Here is a 23087-nt window from a genome sequence, read left to right on the forward strand (position 1 = left end):
CAAGATAAAAAAATTTAATTTAATTATTAATTGTGGGTGAAAATTATTCCAAGTATGATGAAAATTTGAAACAGATAATTTACAGGACCAAAATTGCTTAAAAATATCTGTTAGCTTGAAAAAAGAGAAAGTCTTCTAAACATATTTTATGCGCAGATAAACCGATAATCCTTGTCGATTTTAGCTTGATAATACAGGGTGACTCAGTGTTAATTTGGGATGATCAATACAATTATTCTGCCATATTCTGATAAAACGAGATTTAACCGTGTGTAATTTTCAAATACAGTTAATCTGTCTGTATGGTTACATACATACGCTTTTTTTGTTTGTGGCAGGTTTATTGGTCAAGTTCCTTAACTGGTAGTTAAAATTCATTGACTTAGGTACCCACACATATTGATCGATTCTATTCACCTACACGTACTTCAAACTACTTTAAACCTACATACCTGCAGGTCTGAACAAATATAAATTGTCAATGTATGACCATAAAAAGCTTCGATGAAGATGTCACTGGTTAGATAACTATATTTCGTTTGCTTCAAAGTTGCCAGCCGGTCTCTTATTACAAAATCCGTACAAATATTGCAAATGTAAATATTTGATACTTTTGAAAATTGATAATTATTTGAAAACGCCCGCATAACAAACATATTATTATAATTTTTATTATTTCTTTGTTTATCTTCATGTTAAAGACAGAGCTCACTGAAGGATTAGTGCAAGGGTTAAAAACATTCATATACGATTTTATGACAGTAATTATTTGCATCGTCATGTCAAACTTGATATTCGATTAAATCATGATTAGCAGGTTTTGGAAAAGAGGCTGTGCTAACAAACATTAATCATAAAACGCATCGTTTAATTAAGTTTTTTTACAGTAAAACTACTGGATGTGAACCTAATGAACTAATTTCTACAGGGTGTTACTAACTACTGTAACAAGTGATTGTAGTTGTAGGCATTGGCAAAGCGTCAAGAAAACATTTATTTTCACAAGCAACAAACGGATTTTCATCTAGTCTAGACCAACATTTGAATTACTCCTGGCGGAAATAACAACCAAAAGAAACCTTGTGTAATTTATTAAAAACACAAACATCAAATGTGGATCAAATGTAGCTCTAAAAAAACAAGCTTAAACGCATAGAATGGAAAAAACACGAAAGCACACACAAATGGAGTAATAACAAAGTTCAGAAAAAAGTGTATAGGTTCATCTTACCACACTCATGGACAGGGTGTGTAAATAAAAATGTTTTGAAAATTTCAAGAATCAAAAACGCACAAAACGTCTTATTTTACTCTAAATTTCTAACTAGTGGTATTATATGTGAATTCTTTAATAAACAGCAAACGAAAAGACCTGAATCCAATTCTAGATGAACGGAAATAGTACGAGTAAATCAAACATAATCTGCTAAATAAATTTGAGCTAGATTTGAATAACCAGATGTTACGATGCACTTGCTAATCAAAATTCCAAGGCTCCGAAATATTTCACTTGGCTCGTTAGGACTGGAACAAAACCACCTTGATGATGTCGGTTGCATGATTTATTTTGATGACATTAAAAAAATTTACAAGTAAAACAATTTAAATCTTGGCAGCATGTTTATCACGTTCCAATCAAAGTTAGATTTGATATTCTCTGAGTGTGGTCTACCAAACAGTTTTCTCTGTCTGGGAATAGGTTTGTAAGTGGGTGTTATGAGATTAACGTTTCAAGTTGTCTAATGATGACACTACTAGACAAAACTCGAATAGAAAGTAATAAAAACACTACAGATGAGGACTTAAACTTTTCAAGCAAAATTTGGGTATGATTCAAGTGTATTCATTAAACTAAGGTGCCATGTAAGTACTAATTGTTGTGAAATCACATATCAAACATTAACACAGCTCCCACGTCCTACTTTAGTGGGCCTTTACCCGTAAATAACAAATTCATTGGTATCGTATAACTTCGTGAAGGCATATCATTTTTATCAGTTTCATTTTATGGTTATCGCTGTATTACCAGACACGACTGATCATGTTAAAATCGCTCAATAAACGTAAACCGACAGCCTGATGATCGATTTAAGTCTACTAGAGCCTGTCAATAACTTTTGAATTGCATTACAGGCAATACTTGCATTATGCATTAAACAATCTGCACAACAAGAGATTGTAAAGGTAATTTTTTTTACAAGCTTGGGACAAAAAATGCCCTAAAATGGTCTAGAGGATTTCTTTGGCAACTATACTAAATTGTATTGCCATAATATACTAGCTGATTCCGTATTAAAATATTCTGATTAAAAAAAATAGGCGCCATATTTATTATTTACTTCATTATGCAATTATGTGTGGTTTTCTAAATAAAGATCTTACGCATTTATTTATCAATTCATACATGATCAATCAAACATTAATGAAACGATTTATCTAATGGGCGACATTGAAAAACTAAGAAAACCAACCATGAATTTTAAACACGCAAACATTTCCAAAATCGCCTAGGAATGGTACCACTTACGTGGTATCATGTTTACTTCATGAGGCAACCTGTTTGTTAATTACTATTACGAAATATTTCGGCATGTGTTTTTGGGAGTATGTGTATTTAAAAATATGATAAAGCACGTAGGCGTTCACCGTAATTGTTTAAATAATGCCAAGCTTCCAGAAATGAATAAAAAAAAACATCTTCATAAAACTAAATGCACTTTATTGAGTTTAACACAAATTTATCTTGACGTGACGCTAAGTGACGAATTTCTCCTTGTCTGGAAACGCCATAAACATTACGATACCCTAACAATACGTTGTTGTCACGTATAAATTGCTCTTAAAAAGACAGATATGCTTTAACCCTCATAAAATATTCAACTTTTGTTTGCCTTTTCTACTTGTATATACATATCGAATTACTCACTTTGATGGTATTAGCGAAATGCATAATATTGTCTTTGTAAATAGAGATTGCATAACTCAAAATTGTAACAGATGAATGATAAGAATTATGTTAGTGTGATATGGGTTTGCAAACTAGGTGAGGCCATTGAACTTAAATACCACTTGATAAGATAAGAGGAATCAAATTGTTGTATCCGCGTCGAAAATAAGGTTGTCCCAAGTTCGGACTTGACACAGACAACGAACGACAAGAAATTGGGTTATTTTTGGTTTTTTGTGCTAGATTGTAGATTACTGCGGCCTTGAGGTCTATAGTGTCCTCCCTTTGTAGGATCTGGGCTAAAGCTCATCTAACCACAGCTTCTGCTCCAGCTTCAACGGATATCACTTACGTAGCAAATTAGTCCAATATCGTTTTTTTCCTTAATCTAGTGAAAAACGTTCTCTTAAAGTTATACTTCCTGATCTTTCGGATCTGTTAGATGTGGAAAGCTTTCTGATAGGGATCTACCAGCATTTCCACTCCAACGTTTTGAGCTATTTTCTATTTTGGATGCAAAGGTGTTAGATGAAAAATTACCTTTAATGCCACCTAGGACATGTTCTCAGGGCTCCTGACATGCAAAAATATTGGTGCTCTGCGAAAGGCTTGCTGTACTATAGTATTCCTTGTTCAAACTCAACTAACGTCAGAATTTTTTGGTAAGTGTTTTTTTTTTTAGTTTAGTAAGTCATAAAACCTAAAGATTTATCGACACTTGATAGTAAAGTCGTTAAATCTTTAGGTAAGTATATTTTATAGTCATTATCAAGACTTCGTCAAGTAAGCTTAAATGACATGAAAAATTAATAAAATATCTCTGTCTACATCCATATTAAATATAAAGCAAATGAGATAGTGAACTTTACGATTTGATTCACTATGTACATACACAGTGGTTTTTCATTTTGATTTACGTACTAAGTTTCACATTTTAAAGTGTAAATTTTAGAACCTTTTTTTTGTAAATAAAAAGTAACGCTTTCCTTTCATAGTTTCGTAACTTAAAAATGGTTAGAATTTATTAAAGGGTATGTAGCATCTACTAAACACTACAGCAAAAATGCAATAGATAAACAGTAATAAAGTAATAAAAAATTACATCTCAATTATAAACGATAAGAATAATGTTATATAATAATTAATAAAAAAGGAAAAGCCTATAGTCGAGCCTATAGTAGTATGGTTAAAGTTAGGTTTCCAAGTTTTTGCCAATTCAGAGTGTAGTATTTTCGGGAATTCCTAATATTAATCATTTATCTAGAAAAGTATAAGTTTATCAATGTGACGTAAGAAGCCAAATCCAACTTTATTATATTGTTCGTTTTAATGACAAAATACCGTGGAAAATACCTGTAACCTCCACAAAAGCAAATCGTCATTCATTTAGATATTTTTATAGAGCTCTAAAACAATGTATAGATTATTTTATAATCATAATATTTCACGATATTTTTTGCCTGTTTTTTATACATTTTATTTGTAACACGTCCATTCTCACAGATAACCAGTTTATCATCAAAAGTGTCTTTAGTCTTAGAATTGCCAGGAAAATGTCGTTAAGTAATAGAAAAAGGCCAGGTTAGTCATTAAATTTTATGACCAAATTTGCCTACAATCATAAATTACACTTTCGGTAGCATTAAAGCAAACATGGGTTACTTAACATGTTAAATCTCGCGAACTAAGTTACCGAAGCTCCCGTTTTCAATAACATACAGAACGTGTAGAAATGTATACGTGTTTAATTTGCATTTAATATATTTATCCCATTATTAGGTCAATAATCTCCAACATGAAAACGCACTCCTTTGAAACATCGGCGTATCAACAATTAATTTATTATAGCTTTACAATTACTTCAAGGTTCAATTAATTGATGAATCAAGACTATTTTTAGAGTGAATGATCGACTTTCAATACCTAGGAAGGTGACAGGTATAGGAGGAGAGGTTTGGATGCACTTTATTCATTATGTGCATTTATAAATTTAAATTATACAACATATTCATGTTGGTAATCACTATTAAAGTCTTTATGGATTACCATTCGGTTACACTTGAGTAAATACTGAGTCACTTATGAAATAAGTGAATGAAAACCAGGGACGGGCTTTGCTTTTTGCACACCTTGTTCATATTGCAACACCAATAATTACGGTGTTTAACTTAGCAGTAAACTTCCATATCTATTCCATCCCAGCCTAAGCCCTAACTACGAAAACACAATTTGTAATCCGATAAAGGACCAAATCACGAAATTCTATATTGAATTACCCGGTAGGCTAAATTTGCGAACCAACCAATGTTGATTAAATCGTAAACTTAATATTCACTCAATTTAACGCATTATCGGAAACTTTCCAAACCTCTGGAAACTGTTGCTGACGTAGGGAAACGAAGTTTTTCGAGAGTCGTTTCCGGTTGTAAGTATCGTGTGTATTTCCTAGGAAAAGTTCGGTTTGATAGTTTTTTAATTGCGTGTATCCAAACTTAAGTTGCGACTTACTTTAAAGGAAAAGCATACTGTCTGTTGAATTCCATGTTGAAAGCCAATAATTGTGTCAAAAAAATCTTGAGTACATCCTAAGTGGTTAAGCTACTGAATAGCAGTCTTAAAACGTTTTATGTGGTCTATATGACAGTTTAATAGGGTCCACTTGTCTTAATGGGTCACATACCATTTTATACGATAATAAATTCTATAGTGCCTATAATCGTCAATAATAATAATTATAAAACTAACCTGCCATTCGTGACCGTAATTCCATACAAATGGTTAGATCAGGTTAGAAAGAACCCTTTATTTGTTCTTGTTGATGGGGTGACAGTACGTAAAATAGAGCTCGATTCTAATTGCTAATGCAACATGCCATAAGAGGGTAATCAGTCGATTGAGGAGTTAATTAACTTGCTGTAATAAACATACTAATTCGCTACTTATAACGTTTATCAATATGGTAATGGCGCCATCATACTGAAATGTATATTCTTTTAATCTTGTCGTTAATTATTATCTATTTAATGAATATGTTTAGGTTATATTAAGCAATAAACGGTTTATATGCAAGGCAGAAATATACAAATTTTTGATGGTTAAAGCTTTGTTAATATTGTATTGATCGCCAGAATTATATTTTTTTATAAAATTAGATTTGACAGCCGTATTGCTGAAACAAGTTTTCTGAATAGTAATAGTTTTAACGAGTCTGAGTAATTTTTCTCTAATCTTACCTAAAAAAGGTCGTAAATTTCCATTAAAATGCTTAAGAGAATGTCATATCAATTTATCAGGGGATGAAACTGGACACCCTGTATACAACATGGCTATTTACGAGTACAAATCTGCGTGATTGACAGTTTTGGAGCATTGTAATAATTGAGACTAGTCTTGACAGTTGTGACGTGATTGACAGATCTCACGTGATATTAAGACTGTTTTAAGTCATCATTGTGACGCCACAACTGTCAAACAACCGTCCATGAAACTGTAAAGTCCATTTCGTACAGCGAAAATAAAAACTTTCACTTTTATAGCTTCACGTTCCTAATTGAAACTAATTTTGACAGTTAAGCCGTGGTTGACAAGCTGTCACGTGATATTAAGACACTTTTTAACTGAATTAATTAACAAATTAGGTTAGCTTGAGACAGTTTAGGTAGAAAGTGTCATAAAAGTGTTTCAAAATATTAAATAAAAACAGATTTTCCAAATACTTGCAACTACTGCAATGTTAATTTTAACATGCTTTAAAAATATATTGACATTCAAGGCATTTTTTATCGCATTTTTTCCTATAAATCCTCAAAATTTAAGAATTTGTCCCCATTTTGTTTGGACAAGGTGAATGTTTAATTTAACCATAGTTAAATTAAGGAAATATAGGAAAATCGGTTATGAGGAAACTTTGGGAAGTACTACAAACAGTGCCTTATATAAATCCTGAAAATGTTGTCTCTCACCCTGTATATGCAAGATTTTTAAATCAATTCTAGTTGAATTCAAAAATGTTTCTACACACTTCTCTACAAATCCTGAAAATTTGAGGTATTTTCCTCGGGTGAATTTTTCAAAAACCCTATTTATATGCAGGAATCATAAGACAATTCAAATAGAGTTTGCTCCTGATAAATTCATGATTATAACGAAACTTTGGGCACAAATTCATTCAGTTTTGTTTGTTAATCATGAAACTTTTTTAAATATTTCGTTATCTGAAATTTCTTTGTATATAACAAGACAAACATATTAATGACCAAATGATCACATCCAATTAAAAGCACACCCTGTATGAGTTACTTCTGGTGACTAAGCGTGCTCAATTGAGAATGGTTTGTAACATGGAGATATTTTTGTCCGATGGTATAATAACAATTAGCGACGACCATAAAATTTCGGCTGTTATGTCATAGTTAAAAATTCTGCTTGACAATCGTTATTGTGGATGATGACCTCTAGTTGGCAACATGAATGCAAATAAACGGAGCCATGTTAATTAGTAATTCTATCTTTATGCGATTAAACTGGACGTCATCGGTGGGGGAATATTTGGTATAAGTGATACTAAAGTTAATTGAACACTTTTGTTGGAATTTCAAAGCTGATGTTCATGTGTGAATAAACTTTTTCACGGTGCTAATATACACCTTGGTTACGTAAAAAGCCAAATCATCAGACTGACGTAGAAATAAAATTAAATCCTATCATAATACAACTGTTGTATGAGCATTTATTTAGAAGTGTAAAGTATTAATGTGTGAATGCTTGATTATGTCGAGTTATCTTTCACCTTGTAAAACGTGTAAGCAACACCGAGAACTGTGGCATAAAAATTATCATAAACGTAAACTTGACCTTAATTAGTTGACCATATTTCGCTTATCAAAAAAATTTTATTAGTAGGTAGATTATTATTAGAATTTTAATTTACAGGGGCTTGTTAGAATCATGAATAACGTCAATGTTATCTGTTTTTTAAATGCTTCATATCTGATTTAAATAAAAGAGCAAAAATATTAATTTTTTTTATTAACTATTTATTTATGTATTTAGCGCTTTTCGCAAACAAAATCAATTAAGTCCTCATTAAAACATTATCTTTTTCCTGTTTGCAACGGGACAACTAGGAATTATATCGGTGGTTTGTTTGGACTTGTATAAATAGGACTCCTGAACCATGAAATTAGCACACCCTATTTAATCAACTGGCGCATATAATGCATCTCATTTTATGTTTTATTTCGTATGGTTTTACTTTCTAGCGTACGTTGACCAGAAATGCAGTTGGTGTAACATTTGGGTTATTTTCCTCTTTTAACGCTGTTTATTTAGAGTTAGCAGGCAATTTGTATGAATGACGTCGTGTAATTGAAGCCAGCTATTCAAACATTATTTCAATTACATTGTGAACCTATCAATCGGATTTGGTTGGTACGACCAAACGGTCTGAAGTAAAATTCTTTAAATAAACATAGACGTCCGCCTACTAGAAATAAAAGCCCAAAAACCCATAGACTATTTAACGCGTCTAATAAATTTGAAAGGCGTTTCCAAAGCAAAGTTGTCGTCTGTTGCAGTCTATAGACCAAGAGCTTAACGCTAACGTTTGTCAAGACGTCCTATAAATTACTGATTCAACGTATCAAACGTGAGCCCTTGGACTAATAACCTCCTTAAATTAAATCTGGGAAAAGCAAATATTCACACGTCGAAAAGAGATTCCTATACCAATGGATTTAGAGCAAAGTTAGAGTTTACTGTAAATAAGTAAATAAGGTTGTCGTCCAGTGTCGCAAAGTTCAAATAAGAAAAGGCACTTTCTGCGAAACTGGCTGGAAATTAGATTTTAATTTGGCTCTAAACCTTTCAAGGCTACTTGTGATGTGACACATTTAAAAACAATACAAAACGAAAAAGTTGTAACAAAATCCGATAAGTTATATGTTAAAGTGATGGGAAAGAACACACAGCCTTCTCAACAAAAAATTTATTCAAACCCCTAAAATGTTAGAGGGGTCGCTCTATCTCTATCTATGTTAAAGTACTTGCAACACTTAAAAACGAGAGTAAAATTGGAATAATCGTGTCGCATTTATGTAAATTAGCTGTTATTGACATCAACCTATCGACCTACTACGCTTAGTCAATAAATATCTATTATGTCACCGGAAAGCGATTAGTAAACATTATTTTTTAAAAGATGTAGATATCGGCTGAAACGAGGTTATGATTATCTTTATTGTCACTTTTAGAGCCAATTTACGCCAGTTAGACTATGAAAATTAGACACTATAAAAGAACCACACTCTGGCCTGATATTTTATTAGGCGATTAGAATAATGAAAGTGTTTTCTTTTATGACAACTGAATGAATGTTTATTTCTGTTTATTCAATTATTCATGATTAGTGTCAATCATGTCTTAAAGACTTTCAGATGTTATCTAAATAGTTATTAAAGAAAAAGTGCACTTTGAGGATCAGTGTCAATCATACACAAAGATATTCGTAAATTCTTGTGATCTAAAGTATTGTTTCCTATCAATTTTTTGGTAGATAGAAGTTGTGTTAGGACGAACATCTTAGTATTTCATTTAATACAAGTTTCAGGTTAGTTTGAGGTAGAACTTGTCCCAAAATTATCCTCATTACTGGGACCAAACCTTAAAAGTTTTACGATTTAAGTGAACGCAGTTTTCTTGCTTTGAATGAGTTTTGCTTTTTAAGTTCCGACTGCAAATAAACGATCTCATTTTCACTATGCAAATACTTTTAGAGAAGAAATGTAGGTATTATGTACAAGATGTTTGGTAAGTATGGTTTATTGACCTCTATCTGAAAGGAGGTGGTAAGGAATAAACTATTTTTATTATTGTATTAACCAAACACTCTGTATACTTTAAAAACTAGGACAAACCTGAATCTTCAGATACAGTGTGAAGAAATTGTTCTATTTGACACATCTATTGTAACTTTTCAATCCGACGTGTAATAGCTATATTACCACACACCTCATGTAATTTACTACTATTTACATGTAATAATTATTCAAATTAAAGATTAACATATTTTTACTACATAATTGCCTAAGTAGCACGTCCAAACTCTACAAACATGACAGACAAAGCCCCCTTTATACAAACAACACGTTTTATGGAGTCGAAACTCAAGAAAAACTATGTAAATCAATCTATTATTATCAAATGTAACGTAATACCACACATTTTATCCAAGAACTCGAACAACACATTCTTGTAAGGGCAGTAAATTTATCTCATAAAATAAATATCTGGTATAATTGGCTTTATATGACTTCCTACACTTACTAATTGATATTGATGCGGCTTTAGTGCAGAAAGCTTTGGCGAGATATTAGTGAAAGTTAGCGGGAAAACTTTTGTTTCTGATGGCTCTAATATGTGATGTAACGTGATATAAACAGTTGGATTTAATATAGATTTTTTATTTAACACCGAATTTTAGTTTATGTTAAGGTCGTTTGACTAATTTCACTTAGCGAAAAGTAATTTTAATATAATTTGTGTAAACATTCTGAAATACAAATATCTGGAATAGTGCCAAAATGAGGGTTCAAAAACTGTTCTGTAAATATTATATAAATTTTTTCAGGTTTCAGACTTGTGTGTACAATTCTTTACCAAACCAAAAAATATTCAAGTTAAGTGAAAATCGTTTGTCTTTGACTAAAACTCTACTGCTGAATCAGCAACACGTTACGCTTTAAATATAGACCATTTTTTTTTAATGTCCTGAGGTTTAATGAAATATTCATGTGCCATGAATATGTATGGCAGGTCTGTCGAGACATGATCTTTACATACGAGTCGGTTGTCTAGAAATCGTTTAGAATGCCAGTTCGTTGATGTCTGTGAAATAACAATATAACCGAATTTATGATCGTATTATACAACTTTTGAAATAAATACTTTATGAATGAAACATTTTGACTATTTAGTTATAATGATGTAGTATTTTACTGTCAATCATTAGTAGTGAAGGAGTATTATTATTTTTACTAAAACAACTTAAAACAAATGTGTTGCTCATATTTTTGTATATTCAAAATAAATAGTTTCAACAGTACTCTTAGATGAACAATTTGAGTGAAAAATATGGTTAAGAAGAACATGTTAACATTGAACTTTAATTAGAACACGACCTAGACGACCATTACATGAAAAACTAGTCCCAAACTCTTTTTGCTTTACGCAGTGACAAAACGTACATACAGCTGAAGTAGTTATTATACTTTGGCCCACTAATTACATTTAATTAATTACTGCTACCTAGAAATATCTTGATTTATTCATAAACTAGAAGTTTAACAAGACTCATTTTCGAATATTTGAATCTTCAATTAAGGGGACTTCCTTTGTTATTGTTAGTTTTAGCATATACTTTTGGAGTATTATTCTTTCGGTTAAATGACTAAAGTTTTACTGAAATTCGTTGTAAATCAGTTTTACCCGAAATAATTTATTATTAATCATTGGATAGTACTGACAGGGATCTAGGACTTTCACTGGAAAGCAAACAGACAGTAATATCCGCTGTTCTTAAAACTTCTGAGTAATCTAGAATAGGTTGTATGGAGATAATTATTTTAAACTACAGTCCTATGGTAAAAGAGTATACAGTAAAACATACAAAACAAAGAGTATTTAATTTAAAATTTAATTGAGTGCAAAAACCAGGAATCACAATTTGAGGGAAGAACAAACTGATCGAAGAGAGTGAGTCGATACTTTTTTACCTAAAACTCCACCACAAACCGACTCATTCATTCTTACTGAGGTTGCTGATCCTTTTCTACTGCCATCCGTACCAGATTTTCTTCTTTCCTCTATTTCTTTCACTGCTAAAGGTAAGTCAATCTCGAATGGTCCATTATGTCCTGGTATAATCTAAATAAAAAATGCAGTTTCAACTTTATTTTGCAGCTAATCAAATCACCATCACGGTGGGATTCACTCCTTTATGTATGTTAATCAAAGTCAAAATTTTATCAGCTGCTTCTCTAGTGATCAACACTAGTCCTATGTCGGGTCGTTCCAGAATATCCAAGAATTTGAGCTCCAACACGAAATTGTCTGTAGCTTGATTGACAACTATAAAGTTTTCACTGAGGTCGTCATTGACCTGACCTATTCCAGCTGGAAATCTTGTATTCAAAGCTGAATCTCGGAAATAAGGTTTGATTTACCTAAAAGAAAACCTACGCAAGTATCTTCATCTCCAATGATAGCGATCAGCTGTGGTTCTCCAATATATCCCACATCATGGGATGAATCTTTTGACCAAATTTCACTGTCATAGTAAATTATTGGATTTGGGTCTTCATGGACAGGTGTGAGTCCAGTATCGGTTTCCATGAGTACTTAAATTTTGATTTGGTTGGCCTCAATAATTTATGTTAAGGAGTTTTTGATAGTGTCATAAATTGACACTGATTTGTTGACTGTCATAGTTTAAATACATGTGCAGTATTTGGGTAAATTAGGTACAGCACTGTTTGTAGTGCTGTGCTGTGTAATAATAACTGTGCTTTTTCTTTACCAATCTTAATACACCAATACAGATTATGTTTAAATTTGCATATTATTAGGTTAGGTTAGTGATTTTTATTCGGTTAGGATAAGAGTTTTGGTGTCATCAGTGGTTTTAGTAACTGAAAATAAGAGCAAAAAAAAATACGTTAAAACAGTGAGTTTCATCTCTTCTACTTGCGTTAGATTACAGTTTTTTTTGTTGGGTTTTTAGTGATAATTACCGATTGCTGGTAGTACCTCTCATATGATAAACGACACATTTTTATTCGAGATTTGTCTAATAAAGCGAGATGACCAATGTGACGTAACGAGTCAGAAGTAACTGAAGAAACTTTACTTATATTCAATGGAATAAATCATCACACAACAATACAAAAAATATGAAATGCGTTATTTACAAAGTTTAGTGGCAATGAAGAAATAAGAATTATTTAAGAATGTTTCAAGGTTACTACACTGATTGTTTTATAGTTTTTTTGTATGTTGAATGATTTATTATACCACAAGTGTTTAGTAATCGTTAATATGACTAGTTTTTTTTCTGAATAATTTTACTGGTTAAAATAGCTTCCTTTTTTTAGGACAAGTTTCTGTAAACATATTGTAAAAAACCAATATTTATTTTATACACGTTTTTTAATACAGAGCGTTGACTTTTGACACTATACTAATGGATCGGTAATTAAATATACATTTGTTTCAAAATACCAGCCCTTTCCCTATGGCTATCTGTTGAAAAATAATGAAAACGAGCTAGTTTATTTAATGGAAACCCATTAATACCATCAATTATGCATAGTGCGAGATCCAAAGGTTCGAAATCCATACATAAAAATCATGCACTTACTCAGTGCAACGATTTGCTTTTTTATTACAGTTTTATTTGGCTTTTATGGTCTATCTCATTCTAGTACCGTATGAATATCATTCAATATTTCTAATATGGCAGTATCGGTCTTGGCCGAAGAGCTCCGGCTTTACTTTCCCATTGAAAAACAGCTTAGGGAGATTTCGAGAAACTTTTTAAATGTATTCAGAAAGTATAAAACACTTTTGATATATATTTTCAAAACATTATTCGTTTGCGTTTACGCCCTGCTGGTTTTGTTCGGCCTCCATTGTAAAGGATTTAATATTTTATTGTCTGTCGCACCTTTTGTCGTTTAAACTTCAAGTCTTTGGGATAGTGCACCAGGTGACGAAACAATCAGACCGTTTTGGATTACAATTCTTTTATCGAGAATACAAAAATGTATCGATAATATTAAGTAATCATCTTATAATTACGTAATAAATGTGTCACATTTTAGTTGATTTGTTTTAGAAGTATATCTTGTTATTGATAGGTGAATATAAAATTAAAATACGTTTGTGAATCTTTCAGGAATAGTTTCTGTTACAGTTTGAAATTAAAACAAACCAAGAGCACAAAAGCTAGTTGGCTGAAATTTTTGAACAAATTCATTTTTGGCATTCTCCAGCATGTAATTAAAAGTAAAGGATATTCTAACAGATTATAAAAATAAAGCAAAGATTGCAATTAGAATTAAATTCATTTTGCATTAAAAGCTTGGATTCTATGAAATTATAATAAAACATTTCTTTGTTTATAGCTTCTTAAATCATGTCTGACATTTTGTCTTGAATAACAAATACAACGTTAAAATGTACTCGCGACCATATTACGTGATTTATAACTTGCTTTGTTGTTCTTCGCTTTACTACCTACTGAAAATTAGTTATAACGGCGTTAAAATTATTTGTATACATTATTAAGCTAGAGAATTTGGGTGTATTGTTTTACCTACAAAAAATTTGATCATTACATTTAAGTCATACGTTATGTGTCAATTTAAAATCAAAAACACCTAGGAAAAAAGTTAAAAGTATAAATTTGTGTGTGTTAAGTCTTTTTCCATTTATATTTATCTCACTAAATATATTATTTTTGAGTTGGTAGTATGGTTAGCTATATTTTAGATAAAAAAATGTTAAACCGGTTTTATAATAGTACGTTGCCGTACTGTTATCAACAGTAAATTCATTAAAGCATAATTTATCTATTTAAGTGATGTACTGTGGTAATGTTAAAGTTTCAGCTTTGAACCTGACAGTAGACGAACACTTTTTTTTTCGTAATTTTTAGACCATTTATTTTTCAATCGAATTTTATTACACCGTAAATCGCGGTTGTGACGTGAATACCTCTAAAGAAAATAAACCAAATGTGTAATAAAATGTCAAATTCTCGTTTTGACGGTGTTTCAGAAAAAAACGTAAAAAAACCTCTTAATCGTTTGAAAAGAAAGTTTTATTTGTTTATGTTTCCAGTCAGCGTCCTCCATTTTTACAAATACGTCAGATTTTTTCGTAGTAAGATAACAAATTTATAGTTATTTTAGTAGCGGAATTTATGAACTATAGTAGGTTAATGCGTTATGTAACTTTTTGTTTATTCGATTAACTGGAAAAATAGCTATTTATGTACCGAGGGCGTTAGAGAGAACATAATGGTTTCGGCCTGATGGACTTTATACTCTCTCTAACGCCTGTGGTGCATTCAATGTTTTATGTTTTACCTAATTCAGCAATTATTTACTGTGTATGTTGTTTAATGATTTTTTTACCTGTATAATTCCTGTCAGTCAGTGAAAACAGCAAAAGCTGGATTTTAGAAAATATTAAAGGAAATGCAGCAAAAGCTAACGAAAGTTTATTACCTAAAAAGTCAAGGGCATCTTAGGATAAAAAGAATAGGAAGTTTTGAATGCCATTGCTAATATTAAAAAAGGGTTCAGGGCGTTATGATTACGCCTAATATGCCCTCAGGTTAGGTATTATAGACATTATAACCTACTCCGTTTCCAAGGTGTTATTTATTAATAACATATAGGTGAAACATAAAGCGATTTATTCGATCGTTGCACGAAGAATTTATTGAAAAGTTACAGAGTAAATGTTTAATTTAAGGTTTGTTAACCCAACCGAACGATTACTCAGTTATTTAATAAAATCGTAAATACCGGGGTTGCATTTTGATTACATTAAACAGCCTATAAATCCTATCGTAAATGCATCATCATGGATTAAACTGCAAATATTGCAAAAATAATGTTTGTTTCGCATAACAGAATATGTGCGTTAAACGTGGCTAGTTTGAGCTTACGCATTAAGCTGGTTATTAATAGAAGCTCTTGGACGTCTGGTAGAGTATTATTAAAGCCATAAAACTATCTGGGAGTAAGTAAACTTATAAGAGGTTTAACGTAAATGCGTGTCATAACTTTCAACCTGGAACATTAGGCCAGAACTTAAGAAAATTAGCTGACTGCCTCAAGGATTCAATTTTTTGTTCACTGAAAGACAAAATATTCTTTGGCAATAGTGAAACACGGTTTATCTTATAATACATGCAGACAACTTAAATTTATTGTATCTTGAGTATCATAAATCTTTCATAAATTTAGATCTTGTCTATATTAGGACTGAAATCAAAGCCAGTCATGCTGCGCCTTCAACATTATTTTACCGCTTATGCACTTTTAGTAGATAACGTCATTTTGTACCAGCAACATTACAAAACCATTCCTTGTCTTATACATTGTTCGTTTTTACTGTCATTTTAAAGCATATTTATACTACGTGTATAACGACTTAATTTTACTTCAACTCAATGCTGACTACTTCGTATTTTATAAGTAAACGTGTATTAAATAAGTATTACTTTGGTTTCTTCATTCATATTTGCAGATTTTGGCATCGACATTTACGGGACAATTCACTGTAAATTGGTCTAGTAAAGTGGAAAATCTGCTTATTTCTATTCCTCACGCAGGACACGTGTTAAAGTGTGGAGTGATTTTAGGCTGCTAACAATTATTATACTTTATAAATAAATCTGTATGCTGTTCTAGAGCAATTTATTAACAGCTAAACAAACATTATAATAATTGTCATTTGAAAATAACCGTATTTTTTCACAAACGCATATCTTCCCCAAAAAGTGCAATTTACTGTATTGAAATTAATCTTTTCTTGAGAAATTTTTTGCATCAATCTAGGTTCTTTCTAGAGATATATTTGATTTTCTTCTTATTATTACCAGGTATGAATTAAAAATTCTTCAGTGGTCTTTATTACTGGCATATTCTTCTTGGTGTAACCATATGCAGATAATTATTTATGTGCTTTTTAATGATAGGTTGCCCAACGTGGCTAGTTTTTTCCTTGATTAAGTTTTTGTCGCAAAACATTTTGCTGCTTGTCAACGTCATGTTTAATTTATTTTTTTAATAATTTTGTGGCGTAGACGACATACCTTTAAGAAGGGTTTCTATAGAGGAAACATTACTGGATTTTATCCTAGACATCATTTTCGCGTTAATGCACGTTGCTTGTCTAGTTTTATTCTTTGCCCACAAATGCTACGATTATCAACAGGCTGTCGAGAAGTTATTGATAGATCTTACTTACTGCTTATTATTACTAATGATCTTTTGATTACCTCGTTTTAGTCGCTTTTACTCCCAATTACCATGAAGGATCGTTTTGAAATTGAGAGGCTTAAGATGTCTGGTACCTTTAGTGTTAGTTCACCTATCATGGATATGAATTAGACATTTATTTTTGGCAACATATGGCGTTATAGTACTGTGCTTACGAAACGGTCCATTAATGGACTTGCAATTGCCAAATATGACCCGGACTTCGGCGACTTTCTCTGTTGTTCAATCTCAGTATAGATAACAGTACTTATTTTTAATATGCATGTCTTTTTAATGTTCAACCATTACCGTAGCTCCAATGAGAACTCCACAGGCAAAATTGAGTATAATACGGTAATTGGTAGTAAAAATATTCTCTTTATCTGTTTCCGTCGTGTCTGTATCTGTTTCTCGCGTGTTATTAGTGATGGGCATGTGATGTCTGTCATATTATCGGCTACGATCTAATAGTCGATGGTGTAATTTAGATAACGTTGATAGACCGACTTACTTATAAGTAGCGGTAATAGTTTCAATTAAAACCCTTTAATTCGCATGCCGGTAATATCTTGATCATTCTTTTCTTCAGATACATGCCGCTGTTATTGTCACGTATGACTTACCAAGTGCAACGCCCTGTATAAGCAGTATTCCGTAAGATAACAATACTTCAAAGTCACGACGCGTAGGTGGAGAGAAATTATAAGCGATTCTGGAGTCGTAAATTAAATCGTAACAAACATATGTCCTGTCTCAAATCCATCTGATTGCACTTTGATATCATTCAAGCTGTTATAAATAACTCTTGGTGATCGATTCTCCTGGTCTGCTTTCACTTTCTTCGTCATATTATGGTAATCAAAGCGGCCAGACAGATGAATCGCTGACCTAGTTATATTCCATAATTCGGAGACCTCGCAAAACGTTTTATTATCTGGAACAAACGCCCTCGTTGATGTAAGATGTGTGACAATTATTTTGTTGTGGTTAAAATCGCTTTCGTTTATATCACTTTTATTATGTGTTTCAATTGAGCAATGTGGAAACAGTCTAGAGAATAGTGTTATAATAATACCACTGAATTTGATCCAAAAATGCTTACTAAGAATTTAATGAAACAGGGCATTAAAATAACATACCAAAAATATTTGTCGAAGTTGACGATATATCTAGGTATCTAATTTCTGTCTCTGCCTTCTGCTCATAACTATTTCAGTTTATTAGTACAGAAGCACATTTTCCATTAGTATTTTAAAAAGAATGCTGTGTGCTCATTTGATTTGTTTATTTCATAGATTGCCAATTGATTGTGATTTATAGGATTGCAGTGTGGTTCTATTTAATCTGTCCTAATTAAATTAAGTCGAGATTTTATTGCACTAGCTATAGTTTACTAGATTTATGATGTTACTGCTGATAGTTAAAAAAATGCCTTTTACATCTAAAATAGTGTATATTAAAATTAATTGCAGTTTAATAACAAAATTGTGTGTAAAAATACAAAAACCAAATAAACCAAAGTGGTAAACTTTGTGTAAATTGCTGATATATTTGAGATACAACTTGCACCCACAAAACCTCTTTTACGGTACATTAGGGAACGGACAAGCTTTTCTCCATCCACTTTGCTTTTAAAGTTGTGAGAGCAAGAACGTTTGTTTTTACTTTTCGGAGGTCACGTTGTTCGGAAACTGCGTCAAATCTGATATTTTTATAAAGTGATTCTTTAAAAATATTCTTAGTCTTAGGTCAGCTAGCATTGCCCATTTCGAAATAGTTATGGCGGTGCAAGATTACATGATTTTTCACTTATAGGAGGTCAGTATTTACCATAAATAATGAATATTAAAAACGATAGTTTCTTGTTTATTGTTACATCAGAAAGTAAAGTCGAAAGTGGATACCATATCAGAACATTAAAACATGTGAGATTACGAAATTAATTAACCTTACGCTATAATTGCCTTACAAAGACGTTTGTTGTAGATTAGACGTATTAGCCAGTTTTACCGTTTTATTACCGAGTTGTAAATAGTAAATTCTCATTGATTAGAATGCTAAATCTACCGATTGACCAAACGTCTAATTACACCTATAGTTTAATTACACCTATAAGTTTCGAGGACACGAGTTATTTTTAATTTTACGTTATAGTTGAGCAGTTTTATGTGAACTAATAATACCAAAAACCCTTTTCAGTAGTAAAACATTTTATTACTAGTAGACATTTAAATAAATCAAGACCTATTGAGTTTTTCAGTTTTATATCTATAAAACCGATGGAAATAAATTCATTTACCATATACATATACAAAATTGAAAAAGTATGATGGAAATTTAATATGCCCACTGGAATAATGATGTTTGTTGTATATTAGTCGCATTTGTCATTTCCTGCACGGTGCAAGTTTAATAAAAATTGGTACAAGGCTTAGCGTTATTTCATACAGAACTAATACAGTTTGACGTACAACACACCGTAAAAAATACCTACAAACAATTCAGTAATTCAATGACCAAATTACAATTTCCATTTGGCAGTTACGATTACGTTTTTATAGACCCGTAAAAACAAGATTTATTTTCCATAAAACTACGAAAAACGTGTTGAAAAACCGTGACCCAATATTCTCAAGTACCGGCAAAAAGCGGTGATTAATATCAAGTACAAAATGTAAACATTTTATTTAAAAAGTGTCTGGTGTTAGTTTTGCGAACAATCTTTCGTTTATATTTCCTTCGACGGCAGACGCCATATTTATTTTATCAGCAGCAACTTACTTTTTTAACGCTCAATACATCATTTTTAAACGTAGAATTTAGGTTAATTTATTTAGTCAGATGCTAAAATTAGTCAACCTGGGTCATGACGATTGGTGTTTTTACTTGTATGAGATGGAATTTCTGTACCTACTTTTAGAAATGTTGGTCCGTGATCCAGTTTGTTTAACAATCACTTCAGCGAGAGATTTTTTCCAAATCTTCAGTTCTAAATCTAATAATATTTTTAGAGATCTCTAGACTAATTTCAAGTTGATTATATGTTGCAAACCACTTTTTCCGACTCAATTGTCAATTTATTTCACGTGCATTTAAAGCAAAACTTGGTTGCATCGATATTTTATTAAAAGAATACACACTAATCCCATCTCTGTGGCATTGCTTCCAATATCTGAAAATATTCAATCAATACATAGTAATTTATTCTTCTCAAATTGAATTTCTCTCCTTTGAACATTTCTCTAATTAAAAATAGTCTTGTTTTTTTTTCTAAATAACAAATGGGATAGTATACTTTGTGCTCTAAATGTGTTTTATTTTCTAAATGCCCCGGTATTTCTGAATTTAAACTTACAACATTAGTTTGTCCTCTTCTCATAAAACTACTAAAAGAAACGGAATTCTTCTCTTAATTCTTTGCACGGTATGAAGGAAATTGTTAGAGCTTCCTTTGGCTTTGTTGATAATAAAAAAGCTTCAGTAGGCTATTAAATATCCCGTCTAGTAGGATCTAATGAAATTTCTTGTAAAGGTTATTCGAGTGTAATTGAAGCTGGATTAGTAGAATATTGCGTCATGTCTGTTACTCTATTTAAACGGTTTTATTTTGTTACAAAAATATGTTGTTGTGCATTAGTTTAGTTCTTTGAACAGAGTATTTAAGGTATTCTATTACAATTGTTATTTAAAAAGCCTGTAAATTGACTATTTGGACGCCAGTACTTATATGGTTTGTGTAATTGAATATGTGGTTCATATCGAATACTCTTTGCTAAATAAAGTTATGTTTATGTAAGTAGTGAAATAGCTAAACACATTCAAACATTTAAGTTTATGGATATTTTTCACTGGTCTTTCTTGATTTAACTGTATGAGTGTTTGTTTAACAAATAGTTATTAGTAGGTATTATTAATATATTTAAGTTAGTGCTTCAGTCTTATCTCTTTTTTTTTGTTTCAGGTATTGGTCATCATCAACAAAACTGTGCTACTGTGATATTCTCTCAATTAACCGAAGATGAAATACGTGTTAAAGTATCAACAGCACGCCAAATTGTAAAAGGGTAATAAACAATCTAAATGTTCCGCACTAGAAAATTATTTAACTTGACTGGAGAAATTTGTCTGCGGTCCTAAAAACAAACGAAGATTTCCCCAAATTAATTAGACTTTTTTGCTAGTACATAAAGGGAACTAAAAATGCAGGTAGTCAATAAACTGTTAAGTAATGTTGGAGATATTAGAAATAGAAAACATTAAATAATTATTAATACGTTTGTTGCTGCAGACTAAATAATTTGATTAGTGGTGACAAGCAACAAGCAAGTCGTCGATGAGCTTGGCCAGAATAAATAATTTTATTTGTTGACTTTCATATTTCATATATACTCTACATCTAAATTGATCAATGAGTACCATTGATCAAAGAGCAAACAAATTTTAACAACTAATCTAAGAGACCTTATATTTATTCAATTTTTTCTCTGTAGGATCTTGTTACAATTCTTTCCACATGGAATAATAAAAAAAATGTAATTCTACTTTTCCTGTATTGAAAAGTATAGCTAAAGGCGGTCTTTGGTATGCTAAAAAACAAATGGAAAGCGGCTGCAATCAATCCAAATTGTTGATTTTGATATACATACATTTGTACAGCAAATACTCAAATAACAAGAAGGAAAAGTTTTCATGCTTTTATTGTAAAACTTTAATTTATAAAGAACCATTTACGTTTCACTTGTCTGATATTTATTTGCTTCAAATACAATAAATAGGTTTATTGTGTTGATGTAACTAAACAAATTGCTCTTCTGGTAATTTTAACTCCAAATCATTGTTGTTTTAACATCAATTTGATAATTAATAAGTAAATACAACGTATCGTATTACATGTACTAAAATATGAACAGTTGATTAATACCGTATGGAAAAAATTATGTTTTAACCGTGAAACTTGTAGTACGTTCAGAAAGATGACTGTCTTTAGGTTCTTTCTTCACAGAAGAGCATAAAAAAATTAAAAGATTTATCTCTGAAGATCTGGTCAGTCTAAATTGGGGCTAACCTTGGTTGTAACGGCTTGGAATCTTGTTTTAAAAATGCTAAGTATTTCTTAGTATCGAAGAAAAAATAGGTCTACGATTTTAGTGTCTATTATATCAGCCCTTGTAGGTTAACTCAATTTGTAGACAATAATAATTAAATAACTACTTATTGAGTAAACTCTCCACGTTTGTTCTTGTCGTAAGTTGTCTTTATCGAAACAAAAAACAGTACTTTTAAAGCCAGAAACAACCCTTAAAAAAGTCTTTTAACTGTGAAAAGATTACACCCCATAAAAACAACAGCAATAATGTAAATCAGTGTAAAGGCACATTAACCACCGGGTAACAAAGCGACAAAATATAACGACACCCGGCAGCCCGTCCATTAAACGAAAACGCATTCATTTTTCACGTATTTCCGAGGTCGCTTTCCTTTCTTGTTATTTAGAATTAAACGCGCGGTCAGCGATGTATTCACGATGACATGGAAAACCCACCATCGTTTCCATTGTGCAGTCATTAAAGGAGAAATCGTCAGAGCGACAGCCGTGGATAATGAGCAGTTTCCTGGCGATATCCTTTCCACGGCTAATCGTCGCTTTTTGAGGACATTTGGATCCTATTTTCGACGATAGAATGTCCAGTTTTGCATTGTTATGTCAGTGTATAATATGGGTCAGTGCCAATCGTTAGATTTATTACAATCTTATATATTGTGCAAGGTGTGAATAGTTAGTGTTGTTTTATAATCTTGATTATGTGTGACACAGTGACAACTTGTTGGACCTGAGTTAACCCCACAGAGTATTTATGTAAATTAAAATAAAAAAAATTTGCATTCCTCTCTGGACATTGACGTTGTTAAGAATGCATACTTTTCCTTTTAATGACATGACTCTTTGTCATGCCGTTCATTTATATTTCAGAAAGAAAATCATAGCTTGGTTGTAGTCTCTTGAATATACATTCGTTTAGTGTGTTTGTGTGCTGTAAATATCTCAAATAAACTATTTAAAATAAAGGAAAAAATGTAACAAAAACCTG

At 31.6% G+C, this 23087-nt stretch overlaps 2 protein-coding genes and 1 long non-coding RNA gene across 35 annotated transcripts in view; 2 read left to right on the forward strand and 1 right to left on the reverse strand.

Annotated features, from left to right (window-relative positions):
- Positions 1–23087, forward strand: part of trol (terribly reduced optic lobes) — a 141726-nt gene that overhangs the window by 2526 nt on the left and 116113 nt on the right. The window lies entirely within an intron of this gene.
- On the forward strand, positions 1877–22891 carry LOC145727671 (uncharacterized). Of its 2 annotated transcripts, XR_014177912.1 has the most exons (3): positions 1877–3468; positions 3504–3609; positions 20960–22891. It is a non-coding gene; the product is annotated as an uncharacterized LOC145727671 (long non-coding RNA). The 2 variants fall into 2 exon arrangements; XR_014177911.1 differs by having other exon boundaries at positions 1877–3609.
- On the reverse strand, positions 11626–12420 carry LOC145727746 (V-type proton ATPase subunit F-like). Its single transcript, XM_081977560.1, has 3 exons — positions 12169–12420; positions 11919–12118; positions 11626–11869 (listed from the first exon to the last, which is right to left on the reverse strand). The coding sequence occupies exons 1-3, from the start codon at positions 12335–12337 to the stop codon at positions 11663–11665; spliced, it is 576 nt and encodes a 191-aa protein (XP_081833686.1). The 5' UTR covers positions 12338–12420; the 3' UTR covers positions 11626–11662.

This window comes from Ips typographus, linkage group LG4, assembly GCF_016097725.1.
Source record: "Ips typographus isolate SLU linkage group LG4, UJ_Ityp_2.0, whole genome shotgun sequence".
NCBI lineage: Eukaryota > Metazoa > Arthropoda > Insecta > Coleoptera > Curculionidae > Ips > Ips typographus.